This window comes from Chelonia mydas, chromosome 4 (genome assembly GCF_015237465.2).
Source record: "Chelonia mydas isolate rCheMyd1 chromosome 4, rCheMyd1.pri.v2, whole genome shotgun sequence".
Taxonomy (NCBI): domain Eukaryota; kingdom Metazoa; phylum Chordata; order Testudines; family Cheloniidae; genus Chelonia; species Chelonia mydas.
The window spans coordinates 11,425,070-11,444,038 of NC_057852.1; the positions used below are offsets into that span (position 1 = coordinate 11,425,070).

Sequence of the window (18,969 nt, forward strand, 5' to 3'; positions counted from 1 at the left end):
GGTCTTGCATGTTGCATTATTTCCCTATCCAGCATATAATGTTGGAAAAATACTACAAGGGAAAGATTTTTGTCTAAGTTTGTGCTTTCTTGCTGTTTTGCCCTCTTCTGGACTGTGATCTTGTTATAGGTTTTAAACATTTAACATTATCTCACCAGAAGAGCTATTGCAAATTTTCTCAGAGAATACTTTAGCAGGAAGACATTTCTGTTACGCTGTGGTGAGATCAATTCCCATTAAGTGAGCAGAAGTAGCGTGTGTTTTGTCTTCTCTCTGCTTTCTATCCAGATATATTGGGAAGCAAATACAGCTGATGTAGACATCCAAGATTCTAAGCACAAAATTGATGTAGTAGTTAAGTGCTAACAAAATCACTTAAAATCCATTTTCAACTTGAGTTCTACTCTGAGCTAATTTTTATAGAAAGTAGTAAAATCATGCATCAACTGACAATTTTATCAGCCATTCAGACAACCTTTTCAGTCCTCAAAAGCAGGAATAAACTAAACAATTTTAACAGCAACATGTTACCTTTGTTACAGAAGCTTTTCACAGGACCAGACTACATCACTCAATTTTTCATTCCATCAGTAAATGTTGCGTTTCAGTGGTGAGGAAAGTGATTCCTACATAAGGCATATTGTAGAGTGTACAGGGATTTAAGATCTTTCTGCATGAAGGACATAGTAAAAATGTAAGACATAAGCTTATAAGTGATTATGGGGCCATTTTAATTACATGCAATTTACTGCAATGGAAAACGTTTCTTGTAGTGTAAGGATGTCACATGAAGAGGTAATTATCCATCCTTTCTAGTCCTAGCAGTTTTCTGTTTGAAGAAGTTTATTTACAAAATGTAAATCTCTGTGCCTTGATGCAGTCATTACAGCAATTGAACTTGGCCCCAATCCTGCAAACCTTCACCATAGATTTCATTAGCACTTCTACAGGCAGAGGGCTTGCGGGATTGAGCGCTTAATCCATCTTCAGAATGGCAATGCTTCATGATCCTGAATGACTGTACTCGAGGGTATACTTTGTCTCTGAACTTTCGAACCTTTTCAACTTCAAGTAGGGTAAATCAAATATGTTTGATTCAACTGATGCTCGTGGTCAAATGCAACATTTAGCATCGCTACAATGTATCACTTTGACATTCAGAATTTAAGTTTAGAGAATAAAAAAATAAAATGTGCATAAGAAAATTACTTTTAGATGTGCTTAATAAGCAAGTGCCAGCTATACATAAAAATAAGTAAAATTCTAAAGTTGGCATATAATTTTTTCATTTTTATTTTCAGCAAAGTTTAAATACTACGTGACAAATGTAGCATTTTATAGCTATACAAATATAACCGTCATGCAGGCCAAAAAAAATTTAAAAAATGGCCATTTTTGTACATGGTTCAGAAAAATCAGTAATGGATGAAAAATGAATCTTTCCAGTAGTTCTGCAGAAAAGAATAGCAGAAGGCACTCACAGCACTGAAAACAATGTCTTTCCATTCACCCCTGGGCTGTCTGTGAACCACTGGAAGAGGCAATAACAGCACACAAGCTTCTGCCATGAGGATACCCAATATTCACCTTCATATCTTGAACACACACAGGAACGTTAGTGCAGTGATTAAATAACTTATTTACAAAGTTGATGGAACAGTCCTATTTAGGTTAATGCCTCCTTGACTTTGTAAGCATGTCTGTCTTGGTCAAAGCCCAAGGACCTACCTACTATCTGAAGGACAGATTCAACCACTGGAACCCAGGTATCATTATTTCTACGTGGCTCTGTGGACTCTACCAACCATCACTACTGCTGTATGGTCTGAGGCAATGGTGACTCCAAGTCACAGCAATCATCCAAGCACACTTGAAGTGCATTTTCTCCCAAGTTCAGAGCCTTCATTCTCACTATTTCTGATAGCAGGCATAAAATACTTCCTGTAAGTGCATCTCATCTCAGTCAGAGCAGTCTCAGGCTGAAAAATATATTCTCAGTTCTTGTACACATTCTCTGGTCTTTTCTATAGATAGACTTTTGTTGCTAGACATTTAGATTTGCCTCCAATGCTAGGAGACATTCTTGAGGTGCCTGGTGGCAGCTAAATGATATCAGTACTTTGTACTTATAGTGACTTTCACCTGATGATCTTAAAGCATTTTATGTTTTTATTAAGAATGAAGACCATAAATTAATGTCAGTTTTAGACTATATTTACACTCCACTAGCAATTTCTCTACAAGTGCTGAATCAAGTGAACACACAAAATGTATAAACTCATCAGGTAACCTACCCAAAAGGCAGCACTACAGTACTGAAATCACTAAGACAAACACAACAGAAAGGTGTCTCAACAGCCACTGCCAGTCACAAATCAACAACTTGAGACACACACTTTTAAGGGAGAAACACAGGTGTTCCTCTGAAGAACAAACATTCCAAAAGCCAGCTCCTTTCACTGGAAGACAACAGGTCAAAATCTTGCCAAGTTATTGGTGAGAAGTGAATCTGCAAACAGACAATTTTTCCTAGCAAGACTCAAGAATAGCTGACTTTGGAGGTACATGTCTCAGAACACTGTCTTAGGCATTGCAAAGACCACCAAATGGAGCAAGTGAAACTGCAGTTCTAACCCCAACCAGGACTTTGGAGAATTCATTAGGCATACAAAGAGCACTAACACTTAGTTCATTTTTTTTAGCCCTAACAAAAATGCACTCTGGTCCTACCCAAGAAAGGAAAGACGAGTACTATGACAACTACAAAGGACTGATTTTCAAGGAACTGTAACTTCTCTTTAAAGTGTTGATTTCTAAGTCAGGTTTAGGCATTTACAGAAAGTCTAACTCCTAACTGGAACATTGAACCACTCAAATGAAATATGCGTTTCTTTATTTTTTTATATATATATATAAATCTAACTGTTAGCAGCTATAGAAATGAGCTACTTCCATCAGCATGGTGATTGGAACAAAGAAGAAAGAAAAAAAAAAAAGGCTTTTTCTAAGGCACCTTTCTTGTTTCTCCTTTATCTCCTTCAAAGGATTTTTTTTGTATTTTATTAAGTGTTTCTAAAATTTAATGTTTCCTTTTCCATGTTGGAATAGTTCAGGAATTTTCATTTAGCTAGTCAAGACATTTTTATATAATTATGGTCCGTGTACTAACAACAGGATTCAAAACAAGAGAAAACTTGGTGCAACAATTTTATCCATTTAAAAAGTTAACATTTTTATGGGCACAGTATTAAAAGAGAACAATTTAGTTAAATGTCTTGGTTTGCTACACTCAGAATTACTCAGTCATTTTACTTTAATGCAATGAATTTCCTTTAAAAACAAATTCACCCTTTTTTTGGGGGGGGGGAAATCAGGGCCTCATTTAAAAATATTTTGTTATATTATTGTAGCTTTTTTTGATGCACTGAAAACAAATTATTTTAAACAGGTCTATTTTGTTAACAAGTATACATTGAAACAAGGTTCCTTTGTGTGCCTTAATTTTTAGTAGGTGAATCCCTCTTCATCTGACTAAATTCCAAAATGGAAAATCTGTGACTTCTTGTACAAAACAAATAAACTGATGTGTCTAATCTGCAAACAGGTGAATAGTCCACTGGAACTTGAAGAGAAGCCTATTTTTAACAAGTAATGCATTAGGAGATTAGAAGATAAATGAGAACAGCTCATTGAACACGAGTGGCAAGCTAAGGAATCTAAGTGCTGCTGCAGACAGAGTAGAGAAGAGCTGTACAATCAGATGTCACCTTATAGCAGAGGCTGACTGCTGAAGCTAATAGTGGTGTGCAAACCTTTTCAATTTAACTGAGACCGTCTTCTATGGAATGTTTGAACTGGTGAAAGTTTCAGAAGCACATTCCACTCCTCAGACACAATGGAGCTGTCAGGGTGAATGAAGCTCATCAGTGCAGGAGACAGAGCTTTCTTGGGGCCATTCCCAGGCTGTGGAATAAAATTCCCCAGCAGGTACCATAAACCTCACCACCTACACTACTACTGTAAGGTGCACTTCTTCATCCTACCTTCTCTGATATAAATATCTAGGTTACTGTGTGTACATTAAAAATACAAAACATTATATTGCACATACAGTCGGGGACAGGATAAGAGAAAGTTGGGGATTGGTCCTGCTTTGAGCATGGGGTTGGACTAGATGATGATCTCCCGAGGTCCCTTCCAACCCTGATATTCTATGAACAATCCTCATGTGACAGATGCAGTCACATGCCTAAATGCATGTCTGAAAGGCACTCAAATATTATGGTGATGAGGGCAGTATCAAATAGAAGGAAAATTTTATCTAATTTTATTTACATTACATTATCACATTACCTTGCTTTACACAGACTGGATGAAAATTTGACTGAGGAGAATCCAATCAACTTTTCAACACAGTTAGATGTTCTGGGAGGTTGAATTACAGCCAGCACCAAAAAACCAAAACCATAAACAAAAAAATTGCCCCCACGGTTCAAATAAAAAATTTCATCACCTCATTGGATGGGCACTTCAAACACTTTTTGAACAAGCAGCATAACACAGTGTATCACTTGAGACCCAGCAAGAGTTGCCTAAAGCAGTCTTTTGGAAGAAGCAGAGGCTCAACTATAAAGTTGGAAAGCTAATGGGTGAAATCCTGGCCACACTGAAGCCTACGTCAAAACTCCATCAACTTATGTGAGAGTCAGGATTTCATCCAATGAGTTCAATGTGTATTGCTTCCAATTTTCAATCAGATCAGCCTGTAGTGTGGTCACTTTGAAAATGCTGAATTAGTTACAACAATATTCTTAAAGAAAAATCATTCTTTCCTGACAGATCAGTAAACAATTTTTTCCCCCTATCAAAAACGTTGGTTTAATGTTAGATGCCCTTTTAAGGCTCCTGACAATCAAGATACCACATTCTTAACTGCAAGCAACTCAAAGACAGATGATTATGCTTGAGGGAATAACAACAACAACAAAAATGCACAAATCAAACTACAACAGGCAGAGAAAAGTGTTAGATGTAAGTTATTTGAGATGAAATTGTATGGAGCTCTGCACACAAAAGACTATCTCCAAAGAGGTCATTAAAGGCAGCGTTTCCCCAAAAATAGTTACAAAGAGTGGGTCTGCTTGGCATAACCACCCCCACACAACCATGTTTTTCAATCAACTGCTGGCTATTCTGGGTTACACATGAAACATGCTGCAAAATGAAACCATAGTAAGATAGACCATGAACACACAGTATGCAGACCTAATACACCTACATAAAAACTGAACCTAAAATTGTGAATATTTAGGGTCCAAGACCGCAGCTTTTTCCCTTTGTCTTAAAGCAAGGCTTTTATTAAGTTGGGATGACTATTTTTATGTTTATTTTTATACTGTTTCTATAGATCATACCAGCAGAACATGGAAGAGCTGAATTAGCTAATGTTGTCTGCTTGGGAACTTTTTTCTCTTAAGACCAGCAGCTGTGAAACTAGAGAAGTCTGAAATTTGTTTCGGGGTGAATGCAAGCTGGGGGTCTCAGAAGTGAATGCTTCAGTTTTAACTTTTATACTAGCTTTGTATTTTTCTTAGTTATTTTTGAAAAATTTTAAATACATTTTTGCAAGATGGTACTAAAAAAGGATCTTGGTGGATCTCATGACCAAGAACAGCTGATGCGAATGGACTCAGTCTGTCTGTATCTCAGAATGGGCTTGGCTCCTATGCCCATTGAAATCAATGGCAAAGCTCCCCATGACCTTAATGGTGCAGATTCAAGGGAAGAGTTTGTGGCTCTGCCGAGTCATTGATTGGCCACACATTGGCAGCTCTACTGACCTTGCAGAATTTTCAGGCCAACAGTTAACTGAAATGGGGAGATTCTTCACTTCATAAAACTGATCTAACCAAAAACCAATGGATGATGCAAGTAACACGAGAGGGGAAGTGCCCCATTACAAGTTGCCAATGAATTCCTGAAGAGTAGGTATATGGGGAGAAGCTAGCCAGGCCATCATCATTAAAAATGAGGGGGAAAATGTGCAATTGTTGCTTCTAGATTATGGGCAATGTGATGCCACCACTCTCGACAAGAAAGCCTGTGATTTCTCCATCCCCAGGCCTGGCCACAAAAGGGTGATAATCCAACATCTTGTGACCTCTAAGATTTAACACCTACAAGCAACCTGCTTCTAGCCAGCAAGCAAGTCTGTCAACAAAAGCCAGCTGAGACAAGAAAACAACAGGCTAATCTTTTCAACAGCAGTATTAGCTTCTTCCAAACCTGCATGAAAACTCAAGAGTTGCAGCCACCATCTTGCCCAAGTATGAACCTTTTTTGCCCTTCAGATTACTAAATTACTGTATAGTTTACTCCTCAGTCTAAATAATCTAGAAGGTTTTGGCATACATGAGGAGGTCTAGATTTAAAAAAAAAATCCTCACACAAATCTTTACATTCTCCCTAGAAATTGCATTGACACAAACATTTTACCCTCTACCTTCCTTTATATGCTGGAGAAATTCTGTGATGTCTTGAAAATACAGTTTATCCAACCTAATTATTTCTGCAGTCAGATCATTGCCATGTCCTTCATTAGTGGAATTTGGAAAGGCTGATGTACAGGAATAAATTTTTTCACCACATGAAATACTCCTGGTTCACACAAGACTTTCACTGTTTGAGGAGGAGAGCATACAGATAACATGGCAATGTAGCTTGAGCTCACGAATGCTGGCACAATCTGTATGAGCTTCAAATAGTTAAAAATGGGGTTAAGTGAAAACATTTCGACACCCGTAAGACAGCATGGTAAATTAAATACTTCATGTCTGAAAAGCATGGGGAGGAGAAACAGCTAGGAAAACTACAACCTTCTTTGTGCATTATAATAAAAGAAGCTGGACCCATATAATTAGCTTGCCTAACACCTTCCATTATAAGAGATTCTCGTCACCTTTTTTGAGAGGTTCTCACACCTCCATTGTTTGCAGCAGGTCTTTGAAATTCAGCCAGGGAACACCCTTAGGCTAGAGAAGTGCCTTTTCTTTGTCCTATTAAGTTATGTTAAGAGATCTACACTGTTAAAAAGCACCATTTTCTGGCTGAGGTTTGTATTCCTCAGAATAAAATTGGCAGTTAAAAGAACATTAATGTTGAACAGTCAAGTGCTCAAAATCTAGGAAATACCAGAATTAAGGTAGCCTGAGCAACCTTAACTCAGCCCTCTTGTGCACAGTCAGTAGAATGCAGTCTTTAATTCATAATCTCAGACTATTTTCCCCCCAAAGAAGCTCTTCTTCATTCAGTGCACAGCATGCTCTGGAAATGAGGTAGCTATTGTTTTTATACTCATCATTCCATGTATGACTCCACACCTAATTTATTGCATACATTCTAACCCTGCAATGAATACAGAATTAATAAATTCCTCTTGGAATTTTCCCTGGCACTTATCACAGTAGTATCTGAGTACTCTGCAAACATTAATGAATTTATCTTCACAACACCTCTGTGAGGCAGGAAGATTTTTTTTCCCATTTTACGAAAGGATAATTGAGACACAGACAGAATAAAGCCAAAATTGTCAGGTGTTCATTAATTTTAAGTATCCAACTTGAGATTCTTATTAATGTTTCAGAAGATGTAAATGTTATAGCACTTTATATGTTCAGAATACAAGTCCCATTGACCTCAGTTGCAGCAGTGCTCAGCACTTCCACAAATCAGGCCCCAGGTGTCTCTCAGTGGGCACCCTGAGAATGGTGAACACAGTTAAGGACCACCTGTGAAAAGTTTAGCATAAGTGACTTACACAGAATCGCACAGAAACTCTCTGGCAGAGGCAGGGATAGACACCAATCCTCCAGGGCTTAACCATAAGACCATCCTTTTTCTTCCTGAAATCCTCTGCCTCACTCACTACACATCTTCCAACTTCTGCAACAAATGAGGCATTGGTCCTACAGACAACATTCTCCTTCACTGCAAAACCCTGATTCATTCCCTGTTCACAGTCCATCTTGTGCACTGAATGAAGCAGGGGTCCAATTGAAACAAATGTATATGATCATGTAATTAAAATGTAAACACACAAGAGTACCAACTAGCATGTGCAACCTTAATTCTGGCATTTCTTAACTTTTGAGTACTTGATTTTGCACTCTTAACATTCTTGTAACGTAGATCTTTTTAAAAATGGAATTGCCTAATTTTTTTTTTTAAATAACCAACAAATTCCATCTTTTGGAACCTTATTGACCCCCCCAGCTTGGGTCAGTAGCAGGGCTGGGACTTTTAAATCCATCACACAGACCTTCACCACTTGGGCTAATGGAGTAACTGGCAGCAGTAGTAGGCTGTTATCCTCTATGTGGACTACAGCATTAGAGGGGAATGAGACACACACTTTGCAATGGGTTATATAACTGTTTAATGATAGAAGAATGCTAAGACTCAGGAATGCTGGGTTCAAATTCCAAGTTTAAGAGAGAGTGTGGTCTAGTGGTCACTGATCCTTCTTCTCCTACCCCTCCCATTCCCCAGCAGGCCGCTTCTGTTCCTGTCCCCCTCTGCTCCTCTCCAACAGAATGTATTAAGAATGTAACTTGAGGAGTATTTGTGTGGGTTTAAGGTTGACCCCAAATACTGAGTCCATATATTGCTTGATATTTTAATCAATCAGTTATAGAGATCCTGTTGTCCCACCATTCTGAGTGTAAATACATTTTTTGCATTAATTAAATGTTTTCATATTAAAGCAAAGCTTGCTATTTGCAATATGTACGAACATACCTAATTTAATTAAAAAAAATCTACTTGCTAGACTTTTTAGCATACTATTGAATACTGACATATTGTTAACATCCTGCCCTCCCAATCTCACACACACTCTTTCCCTGCCCCCCTCTGGTGTGTTTGTGTATTTTATAAATGTTATGGGGGCGGGGGTAGAGGGGTGGAAAGCTTCAAAGTCAGAAGTCTTAGAGTAACTGATATACACTTCTCTTCCTCTCTTGGACGAATCTATCCATTTAAAAATTATCTTGTTTGTGATCCATATGGCGCACAGGTTGAAATTCACATACTTATGCCATGAAACATCCCTCTACCCACTGGGTGAATTTCACCCAGTGATTAAGAAGCCAATTTAATTGGCAGTACTTAAATTAACAACCCAAATACATGAGCTGCATGATTTTCTGAGTTTAATATTAAATACAGGCAATGTAGGAGAGGTCTGATACATTTTTAAAACCGATGTATTTGCAAAAGCTTAAAGGGGCATCTTTCTAGGGTGATTTCACAACTCCCAGTTTCCATCAGAAAGAAGCCTGTCAAACAGGAAAAAGGAATAAGAATGTGTATCATACAACAGACAAGAAAGGGCTGAAAAGGTAAGAAATAAACTTACTGTAAAAAAGTCTTGATTCTAACAAATTAAAACACATGCCAGGCTTTGGCCATATGCTTAAAATTATTAAACAGTGCTTGGTACAACTATTTAATTGTATTAACCACTGAAATGCTGTGTTTACATCAAAGTGTTCTCAATGCTTCAAACTGATGCTTTGATATTCTTAGAAAACCAGCTGTTATTGATGCTGAGGCTTTTTTTAGCATTTTTTAAAACACTGATTTAATTTAGAACCTCTTATGAACTCAGCCAGGCACATCCTCTTACATAAAGAAACTATGATACCCTAAACATGATGCATAGCACAAGATAAGAAAATGCTTTCAATGTTACTTGACTCCATGGCTAAATGTTTGCCTCAGCTGGGCACTGATGACCTTTGTTATGCCCATTAACTAGACGGTATTTGAACCTCAAATTGTTGATTCTGGGTAAAATCCTGGCCCCACTGATATCAGTGGCAAAAACTCCCATTGACTTCATTAGGGCCAGGATGTCTCCATCGTTATTCGTTCAGCTGGCTATTTCATTCTATTCCAGAAGCTGCACCATTTCATTAAGTAGAATTCTATCAGAAACATAACCTTTCAGCTACATTATGTTTAATTTAACAGTTTTTGTAGTTTACCAAAAATTTTACTTGTTAAGTGTTCGAGTTATGCCAAAAGATGGAACTTCAGGATAACAAACAATGGAACTCCAGCAGGGTTGTCAACCCTCCAGGATTGTCCTGGGGTCTCATTATGTCATGTGATGAAACCTCCAGGAATACGTCCAACCAAACTTGGCAACCCATAAACTCCAGTGATAAAAGTTTGCTAGGTCTTGATATTTTGAAAATACTACTTTCCTGTATATGTATAAATACAGGTGGTACACAGATCTCAGGTGTGATAAGATTTTCATGAAAAGCACTTTGTTATAGTGAGAGTTATTAATCCCACAATATTTAATAGGCTGTCACCAACATTTAGAGCTTCCACAGATTTGTATTTTTTTTTTTTTTTAAAAACAGCTGGGCTAAAAGCCTGTTTTTAATATTTCAAAATACCTGATTCCAGGAATGCCTTGTCTCTTAACATGGATGCTTTTATTCTGTGACTCCACAAATTCTGCCATCATTATGCAAGATTTTATATTATAAACAAAGTCAGAAACTAGGATTTAATAGTGCTAATAGACTACTAACATAATAATGAACTGCAAGCATTTGCCATGTAAAGAGAAATCAATAACCTTTACAAAAATAGTAGTCAGATGTAGGTTTTGGTTCTATAAACAAACAAACAAAATCTAATGAATAAATCTTATGCTACCGTCCGATAATCATACTTGCTTACTTTTCATTTTTTGTAGCAGTACAATAAAATTTTAATGATTCCAGATGAAAGCAAAAGGACAATGGGTCAACACAAGAGACTTCCTTGGATAGTATCAATAATGTAAAATAGCTATATCCATTACTGAATTGAGAATATGCAGTACAACTATAACTGCAGATTAAGGTCTCCAAATTCAAATATAACTTTTTGACACTGTAGTACCCAGCTGCACATAAGGACGGTATTCAGAAATTGGCCCAATCCTGTTCCCACTGAAGTCACTAGAAAAATTCCCATCTGCCTCAATGGGATCAGGATATGGGACAAAACTTAAAAGCAAAAGAGCTACCATCAAAAATAATTATGTTATGGACCCTATTCTGCAATCTTTAGTCATGTGACTACTTGCATTGGGATTATGTCAGCTTCAGCAAAAGTTGCAGGACTAGAACTTCATTTGTATTTAAAATTGTGAATATGCCTATCCATGTATTTGACATGTACACTATTACAAATACATGCACACATATACTTGATCCATAAGTACTTTGCTGTAATTCATTCTAGGATTTCTGTTGACAGCAGGCATGTATAAGAAAATACCTCAAGTTGTTTGTGGCTGGCATTTTAAATGTAGTGTACTTTTTCATTCATATAACTAAAGAAAATGTTCCAAATCTGAATTATTAAAAATCATATAGGAAAGACAAAGTGATTTTTAAAAGCCATGACACAGAAGGATTAAGATATTTTCACCTTAGAGGAAATAGCATAGAAAATAAAATGCAAGATGTATAGTTTTTTTAGGACTTATTTTGTAGATTCCACATATATTGTATTTACAGGAAACATATATATGTACCGTTGCAATGGGACTATAGCCTGCTTACTAACTCGTTTTCCACACTGTGAAAACCCTGTACAGTAAAACCAACCAACAAAATAAATGCATTTCCACTGCACAAAATTACTACAATTTTGGTTAAAAGGGTTGTCGGTCAAGCAAGCAACAGTTCTCTTAATTCTCCTCCCCATAGAGTTTAAGTCATTTTAATAGGTCACTGAAGAAAAAGGATGCAGCCATTTGACTAAAATACATTTAGCAGAAAAAGTATATTAAAATTGTTTTTGGTAATTTTGTTTGAGCTTTATACAAACAAACCAGTTCTAAACTCTTCTAGCAGTGTATTTGGGATTTTACATTTATCCTACCTAAAGATTTGGAGCATTTGGGGATTTAAAGACAGATTTGAAACACTATGGCAGCTAACAGTAAACCTGCATACAAAGCTGCCAGTAAAGCCTAAGACTACTTATTTCACATGAGACACCTTGAAATAAGTTTTTTTTTTCTCCTATTTTTCCTTCAGCTCTACTGAGAGTCATATACCATCCCCTTCTCCACCAAACTCTAAATAAATAATACATCAAAACATTTAAATGCAGAAATCTTAAAAGGGATGCAATAAATAATATATGTAACAGCTCTCAGTGAAATAACACATTTAACCAAACTGTGTTCCAGGCAGAAACTGATTTTTAAGTTTTTTTAAACTGTGCACTTCAGATAAATATATTATTTCACTTTGAGCTACTGTGGATTTACAATATACACATATTGGATTTATACATATTAAATACACATATGAAGCACTTATGATAAAGAGTAGATTGCTAATACATTGAAGCAAAGTTTCTTTCTGGATAAAGTACACACATATCACTGATATTTGTATTAAACATGTATTTGCATTTGAGATGCAGTTTACAGAATTTTCAAGTTTTGTTGCATTAAAATAGTTTCCCCACTCTCTTAGATGCAGGAGTAAATGTTGCTGCTTCTGAAAGTCCCTAATCAAGAATTTTTTTTTTGTCAAACTTCATGAAATTCAGAGAACATAACAGTCTATTTGGTCACAGTTGGTGAGATGTCCTACACAGTGGCATGGTGGTGAACCTTACCATTCTAGTGCAGGTAACTTTCCAACTCTCTCATAGCACTATTACAACCAACAACATACTATAAAATTTGTACTTTAACAAGAAAGAAAGTTTATACGCTATGGCTGGAGTCAATACAAACTGGCTAGTTTCAATACCACAGAAGCCCACCCAATCCCCCTCACTACTCCAAATCAACATTTCTGGGATTATGAGGGCTTCTGTGACAGCAAAGTGTCACAGAAAGCTAAGTGAGATGGAGTTACTGAACCCAGCTCTATAAAGATTATGAATACAAAACATATCTATACATTCATTACAAAATGTTTGGAGGCTGATTTTTCAGAGATGCTGAGCACCCACAACTCCAAATAAAATTAATGGGATTTGTGGGTGCTACCTCGGGGGTGGGGGAGAGGAAAATCAGACTTGTGGTTTTTAAAGGATTTTTAATAGCTCCTGCTTTCTCTACCATAACAATGGAACTGGATCAAGTGATTACAACAGAGCTCTGACAGACGTGCATGCAGGAGACCACCCCTTACAGATTTAGGCTATTACTGAAGCACATCCTACAAAGCTAATAGCAGAAATGTGCTTCTGTTATTTACAAAATATAAAGTGCATTATTATTTAATTATAGAACTGACAGACTTTCTGCCTGCACCACACAGCTTTAAAACAGAGGTGAGGGTTTTAATGTAAAATTCTCTCATGAGAACCTATTAATTCAAGAGATTCAGACTGATGCTTTTCACCCTGTCCTCTTAGAATTGTTTTTGGCCATGCTCTTTAGTGCAAACAAGCTTGTGTTTTTCTCAAGTTTAAGGGTCAGGCAGTTTTAGGGCTTAAAGAATGACAATCTATTTAGAATGCACTGGGAATTCAATATTCCTTTGTGTTCTAATGGGCCTTTCTGCACATAAGCAGCATAATACTGCTGCTCTCAAAAGCTGGGAACACACTGCCAAAAATAATGAGGAACCCGTTTCCAAATGTAAGCATTTTAAGTTTGCATTGCTATATTTTGTGTTTGTTAGTGTTATGCTTGGATCATAATATTTGCAAACATCAGTGCTTTACATTTCTATGGAAAACCAGTAGTCAGTGCTTTAACTGTAGATGGCTGGCTCAAGTGTAGTCCCAGATACTCAGGTGCGTATCACCATGTGAGAGTAAGTGCATTAGCTGATTTTACAAAACACAAGGCAACACTTACCTGTGTATCAGAGCTGAGCATTGAGCTTGTTCAACAGCCAGCAGATACTGACTTCCTGGGGTAACAGTTACAATACATCAATGCATTTCTGAAGGCCAATTAATAAATACTGGAAACCTAATTAAGAAGCAGTGATGCAAACTGATACCGGTCTACATCTTCACTGGAGCACTTTCAATAGCTAAGACGTAGTCTGGCTCTAATTCTCCAAAATGGCAACTTGATAGCAATAACAATGCCACTTTGCACCTGTTTGTTTTTTAAAACCTGCATCCGATGAAATGAGCAGTAGCTCACGAAAGCTTATGCTCAAATAAATTGGTTAGTCTCTAAGGTGCCACAAGTACTCCTTTTCTTTTTGTGAAGGAAATGTATTTTTTAAATTACTAATTACTCGCACAATTAAAATATTTTTTTCCATTAAGAGCGAAGGAACACATGGAATGCAAGATTACCTGCATTGCACATATTACGTAGGAATAATTCCAACAAATGAGCTTTTAATATCGAGTGGTGCAAACATTATTTTAGACTGGAAGATGCTGAGTGTAGAGGGAAAAATCCATGTGAAGATGGGGCACAAGGAGAGAAGTGAGCATAAAAAGTTCTTACATTCATAACCCCAGATTGCTGGAAGCTTTGACAAGTTCATCATTACTTTAGGCACTGTGATGGACAGCAGCAATTAGTGAGATGGTAACTTAGGCATTGATGATTCACTCATGAATATTCTGCTATCAAGCCAACAATAGTATAAATTGTTATTTTACTATGATTTGTTACTTCTTAAAAACTTTTTTTTCTTTTTTAGTACTTCACTATCCAACTGGAACGTTTAGCCCTAGGACTAAGGTTATAACCTTCAATTGCTTGGTCATGGCCCAAACGGCCCATTAGCATTCAAGTGACCAAATAAGAAAATTTTGCTTTGGATTAGAAAATATCTGAAACAGCAATCAATACATTAGTGATTAGTTTATGGTATTTTTTTTGACACTAGGCCAACTGGTTGTTAACTCTAAGGGAATCACCTAAAACAGTGAAATTAACTTCTTTACATCTGTTCTTTTCTGTCACAGGCGTAACATGTTCCTAATAGTTCTTTGGTGACTTTGGTGCAAGCTTTTTTGTAGTTTCATCATTTTTATCACCCAAACTAAAGGCCAGATTATTCGCTTAATCCCCACATACAGTCCTTCTTGATATTACTAATGGGGTATCAGATCAGAGACATGATAAGGTGTTTGAATTTAGTGTGGCCTTTAAGCGTGCAGGCAGATTAAAATTAAGACTGGGGACAATTTTGGTTGCAGATAAGTGTGTTTAAACAGATTAAAATTTACTGTTTGGATTAAAAGATAGCTGGCCCTCATGCACACTCAACTACTTGATTAAAAACATGATTTGGGTGGTGATAAATTTCTGTATGTATACAGTAGCACTTAAAAAAAAAACACATAAAAAAGGTAGGCAAAATGGAGTCTCTAAGCAAGGGATTTATAGCCCAATCCAACTCTCATTGATTTAATGAGAGATGAACTGGCCCCTAAATGCTGACAAATTTCTTCATAAAAATAAATCGGTTTTTGCTTTGAGATCCAAAAGCATTTAGAATATTCTACGTCCCCTTTCTAACTCAACCCTCCTGAACAGATAATGCTACACATTTCCCCTCCAGGCGGAGTATTTGGATTTCAAGGCAGGAACCTGGGGGAAGTTGTAGCTCTATAGTCTTCAAGGGGACTTCACGCAGGCCTAACAGTCTGCCCACATGAATCAAATTGCAGGATCATGGCCCCAGTTTTAACATGGTGGGGAAGGAGTGATGGAGGTGGGGGCATAGATATTATCTTGGAATACTAAAATTTATAAAAATAATAAATTTATACTGGAAATGCTGACACAGCTTTAGCCATAGTATTGTAAATGCACTACCAATAAGTATGAAATTAGAGTAGCATTTTTATACCAATTAAGTGGTGCACCAAAATCTCCCAAAGATTTTTCCTCAAAGTAGAAGGACAAAACCAGAAGTTATCCTCATACTTTTAACATCACACCAAGTACGTTACTCATACAATTGGAAGAAAACCCTGGAAACCCACTTGCAACAATCATTCAGCCACCAAAATGCCCACTTCCCAGCTCCTTGCTAGAGCCCCCCAAACCACCAACAATATAAAAATAGTTTTTGAAATTTTGAGAACACATTAAAAAATCCTCAACGTTACATGATGTAATGTGTAGATGAAGAATGGATTATTTTCATTAATTTGGGATAACCCATCACAATTCAAACACAGCTTTGCTTTTCTGTGGCACTCGAATTATTTGGTTACCACAGAATTATTAAGCTAAGAAATTAATATTCCACTCTTTGACAATCCTTTATAAAGGCTTGACCTGCTATCGAGATTTTACCCATAAAGAACATTGCTTAAAATTCAGTAACTAGCGAACACTGATTTAAAATTTCTACCTTTCCTCATACAAGTAGATAAAATGCATACAAAGTCAATTTTTGTGGTAAATGACCTGTAGTTACGCTTTTCAGATTTTAACTCAGCATGGACAATATTCAATTCTGGAAAACCTGTCATAAGCAGAAACCAATACTTTTCATCATAAGGTACGTCTGGCTTTTTTGTATCATGTTTGAGTGCAACACAAGCCTAACCTAGACTATTTAAAGGTCAGAATGTCAGATTTTTGTGCTGATACGCATACTTTCACAGTCTTCAACACTTGGAACAGCTGATTCATTTAGATTTGGGAGGCTAATATTTCCCTAAGAATATGTCATTTAACATAACCAGACTTCAGACGTATTATATACTTGAGTTATCACTAACAACAGGAAAAAGACTTACATAAAATGAGGGGCAACTTCTTCAAACTACAAAATATTCCAATTACCTCTAGCCAATTTAGGTTCTTCTGTTTTGCCTGATGACCAGTTCAATGCACTCTATTCCAGACCCTCTTGCTCTTCACCACTGTCACCTGTGACATCCATTCTTTTCTCTTTATGGCTGTTGTAAATTCTCCTCATTTCTTCTTCGTACTTGATAAAGTTTTCCCCAAACCTTGTCCACGCTTTGTACGGGACAGTGATGGTGTTACGGTAAGGTGGTCTCACCTCACTTACCTTCAAAAAAATGCCATACCTGTTAGATCCCACATCAAAGTAGAACCGCTTGTTGTCCACCCTGAAGGAAGTCCCTTCTGGGAGTTCGAGGGGCTCATCACCCCCACCTCTTCGTTCTTCTATATCTCCCTCCCCATATTCTTCAATTAGCTGGACCAAAGCATCCCTGAATTCAATCATTCCTTGGGCTGGAAGGACAATAGTCTGTTCCTGTCCCAAATTGTGGCCAAAATAACCTATCATACCCGGTCCTCTAATCATGGTTTGTCTAATCCTTAAGAAACGCCCACGTTGATTCTCCTTCAGGTCTAGATAATACTTCCTGTTGTCTCTTTCTATATACTCAGTTTTCAGGACACTGTGAGGATGCTCTTCTGATTCAACAGATGCTGGAGGTGAAGGCAGATGATGCTGTTGCCGCCTTCTCAAATCTTGCTCTTTGCCATTACTGTGTTCATGTCTATGACTATGGCTGCCTTTGAGGCCCAAATGGGCATAGTGCTCTATGAAATCTCCCAGATAATCCTTCAGCTCAGCAGCCACAGACAAGGAGAGAGTCAGTTTGCTTTTCCTGATATTTTCCTGCCTGCCTCTTCCTATCCAGACCTCGGCTATCTTCAGGAAGCGGCCTCGGGAACTTTGCTTCACATCCAGATAAAATCGCTTTTTCTGGATGTCCACCCTTTTGGAGGCTAGCTCCTGGATCTCCATGCAGCCCCCTTGAGAAGAGGCAGGATACTGATACTGTTGTTGAGACTGGGAGTAAATGCTTCTGTGCAGGCCAGAGCCCCCCACACTCCTTCCTCCTCCTCCTCTCCCTCTCTCCATCTTTACCAGTCAGCTGGAAATAACAAATATATAGCAGACACAGACCATAACATCTGTGTCCGGGACCTGCGATGCTTCTTAACATATCTCTGCTCAGTGTTACTTTCCCCACAAAGATGCTTGCACCCTGGTCTTCTACCATGACTCTCAGCAACATGGGAAGAGATCCCAGTCTCCGGGACGGCTTCTATCCTTCCACTTTATGTGCCACCCTCAAACTTCTCCAATAACCATCCCATCACAGCCCCCATCACTACTACCCTCCCCCACAATCCCCCACCCCTGATAATCATCCCCATAGCCCCATTTCTGTCATGCTCCCCCCAATAACTGTCCCCCATAGTGCCACTAATCTCCTCTATTACAGCCCCCAGAACTGGGGGATTCCCCAGGAGACTCGGTGGCACCGGCATAGCCCCACTCTACTGCCACACAGTCCTCTGTAATCCCCCACAGCCTGCCGCTCTACTGCCCTCTAGTTTGTCCCTGAATGCAGCCCCTGGTAAACCCCCATTTCTCCCAGTGATGACCCCAACCACCCAAAAGCCATGGTATGGAAGACCAGCCCCTCCAGTAACCTCCCTCCCTCAGCTGCAGCCCCCCAGTGACTCCCTACTTCCCATGACTACTCCTCCCCCCAAGCTGCAGCCCCCTCACTAAACCCCCACTTCCATACCCCCTCCCCCATGCTGCAGCCCCCACTGAACCCCCACTTCTGTGCCCCCTCACTCTGCACCCCCCACTGAACCCCCACTTCCGAGCCCCCTCCCCCACGCTGCTGCCCCCCACTGAACCCCCACTTCCGAGCCCCCTCCCCCACGCTGCTGCCCCCACTGAACCCCCACTTCTGTGCCCCCTCCCCCACGCTGCTGCCCCCACTGAACCCCCACTTCCGTGCCCCCTCCCCCATGCTGCAGCCCCCACTTCCGTGCCCCCTCCCCCACGCTGCACCCCCATGCTGCAGCCCCCACTTCCGTGCCCCCTCCCCCACGCTGCACCCCCATGCTGCAGCCCCCACTTCCGTGCCCCCTCCCCCACGCTGCACCCCCATGCTGCAGCCCCCACTTCCGTGCCCCCTCCCCCACGCTGCAGC

The 18,969-nt window shown here is 38.8% G+C and overlaps 1 protein-coding gene across 3 annotated transcripts in view; it reads right to left on the bottom strand.

Annotated features, from left to right (window-relative positions):
- Nucleotides 1-18,969, bottom strand: part of PURG (purine rich element binding protein G) — a 40,500-nt gene that overhangs the window by 20,546 nt on the left and 985 nt on the right. For 2 of the 3 annotated variants that reach the window (XR_006290124.1, XR_006290125.1), the window contains exon 2: nt 16,817-17,889. Coding sequence is in view for 1 of the 3 variants with exons in the window: in XM_037896632.2 (XP_037752560.1) it covers nt 16,869-17,876 (1,008 nt within the window). In the remaining 2 variants the exon portion in view is untranslated. Of the gene's footprint in view, nt 17,890-18,969 lie in introns of all 3 variants that reach the window. The other variant, XM_037896632.2, reaches the window with a different exon arrangement.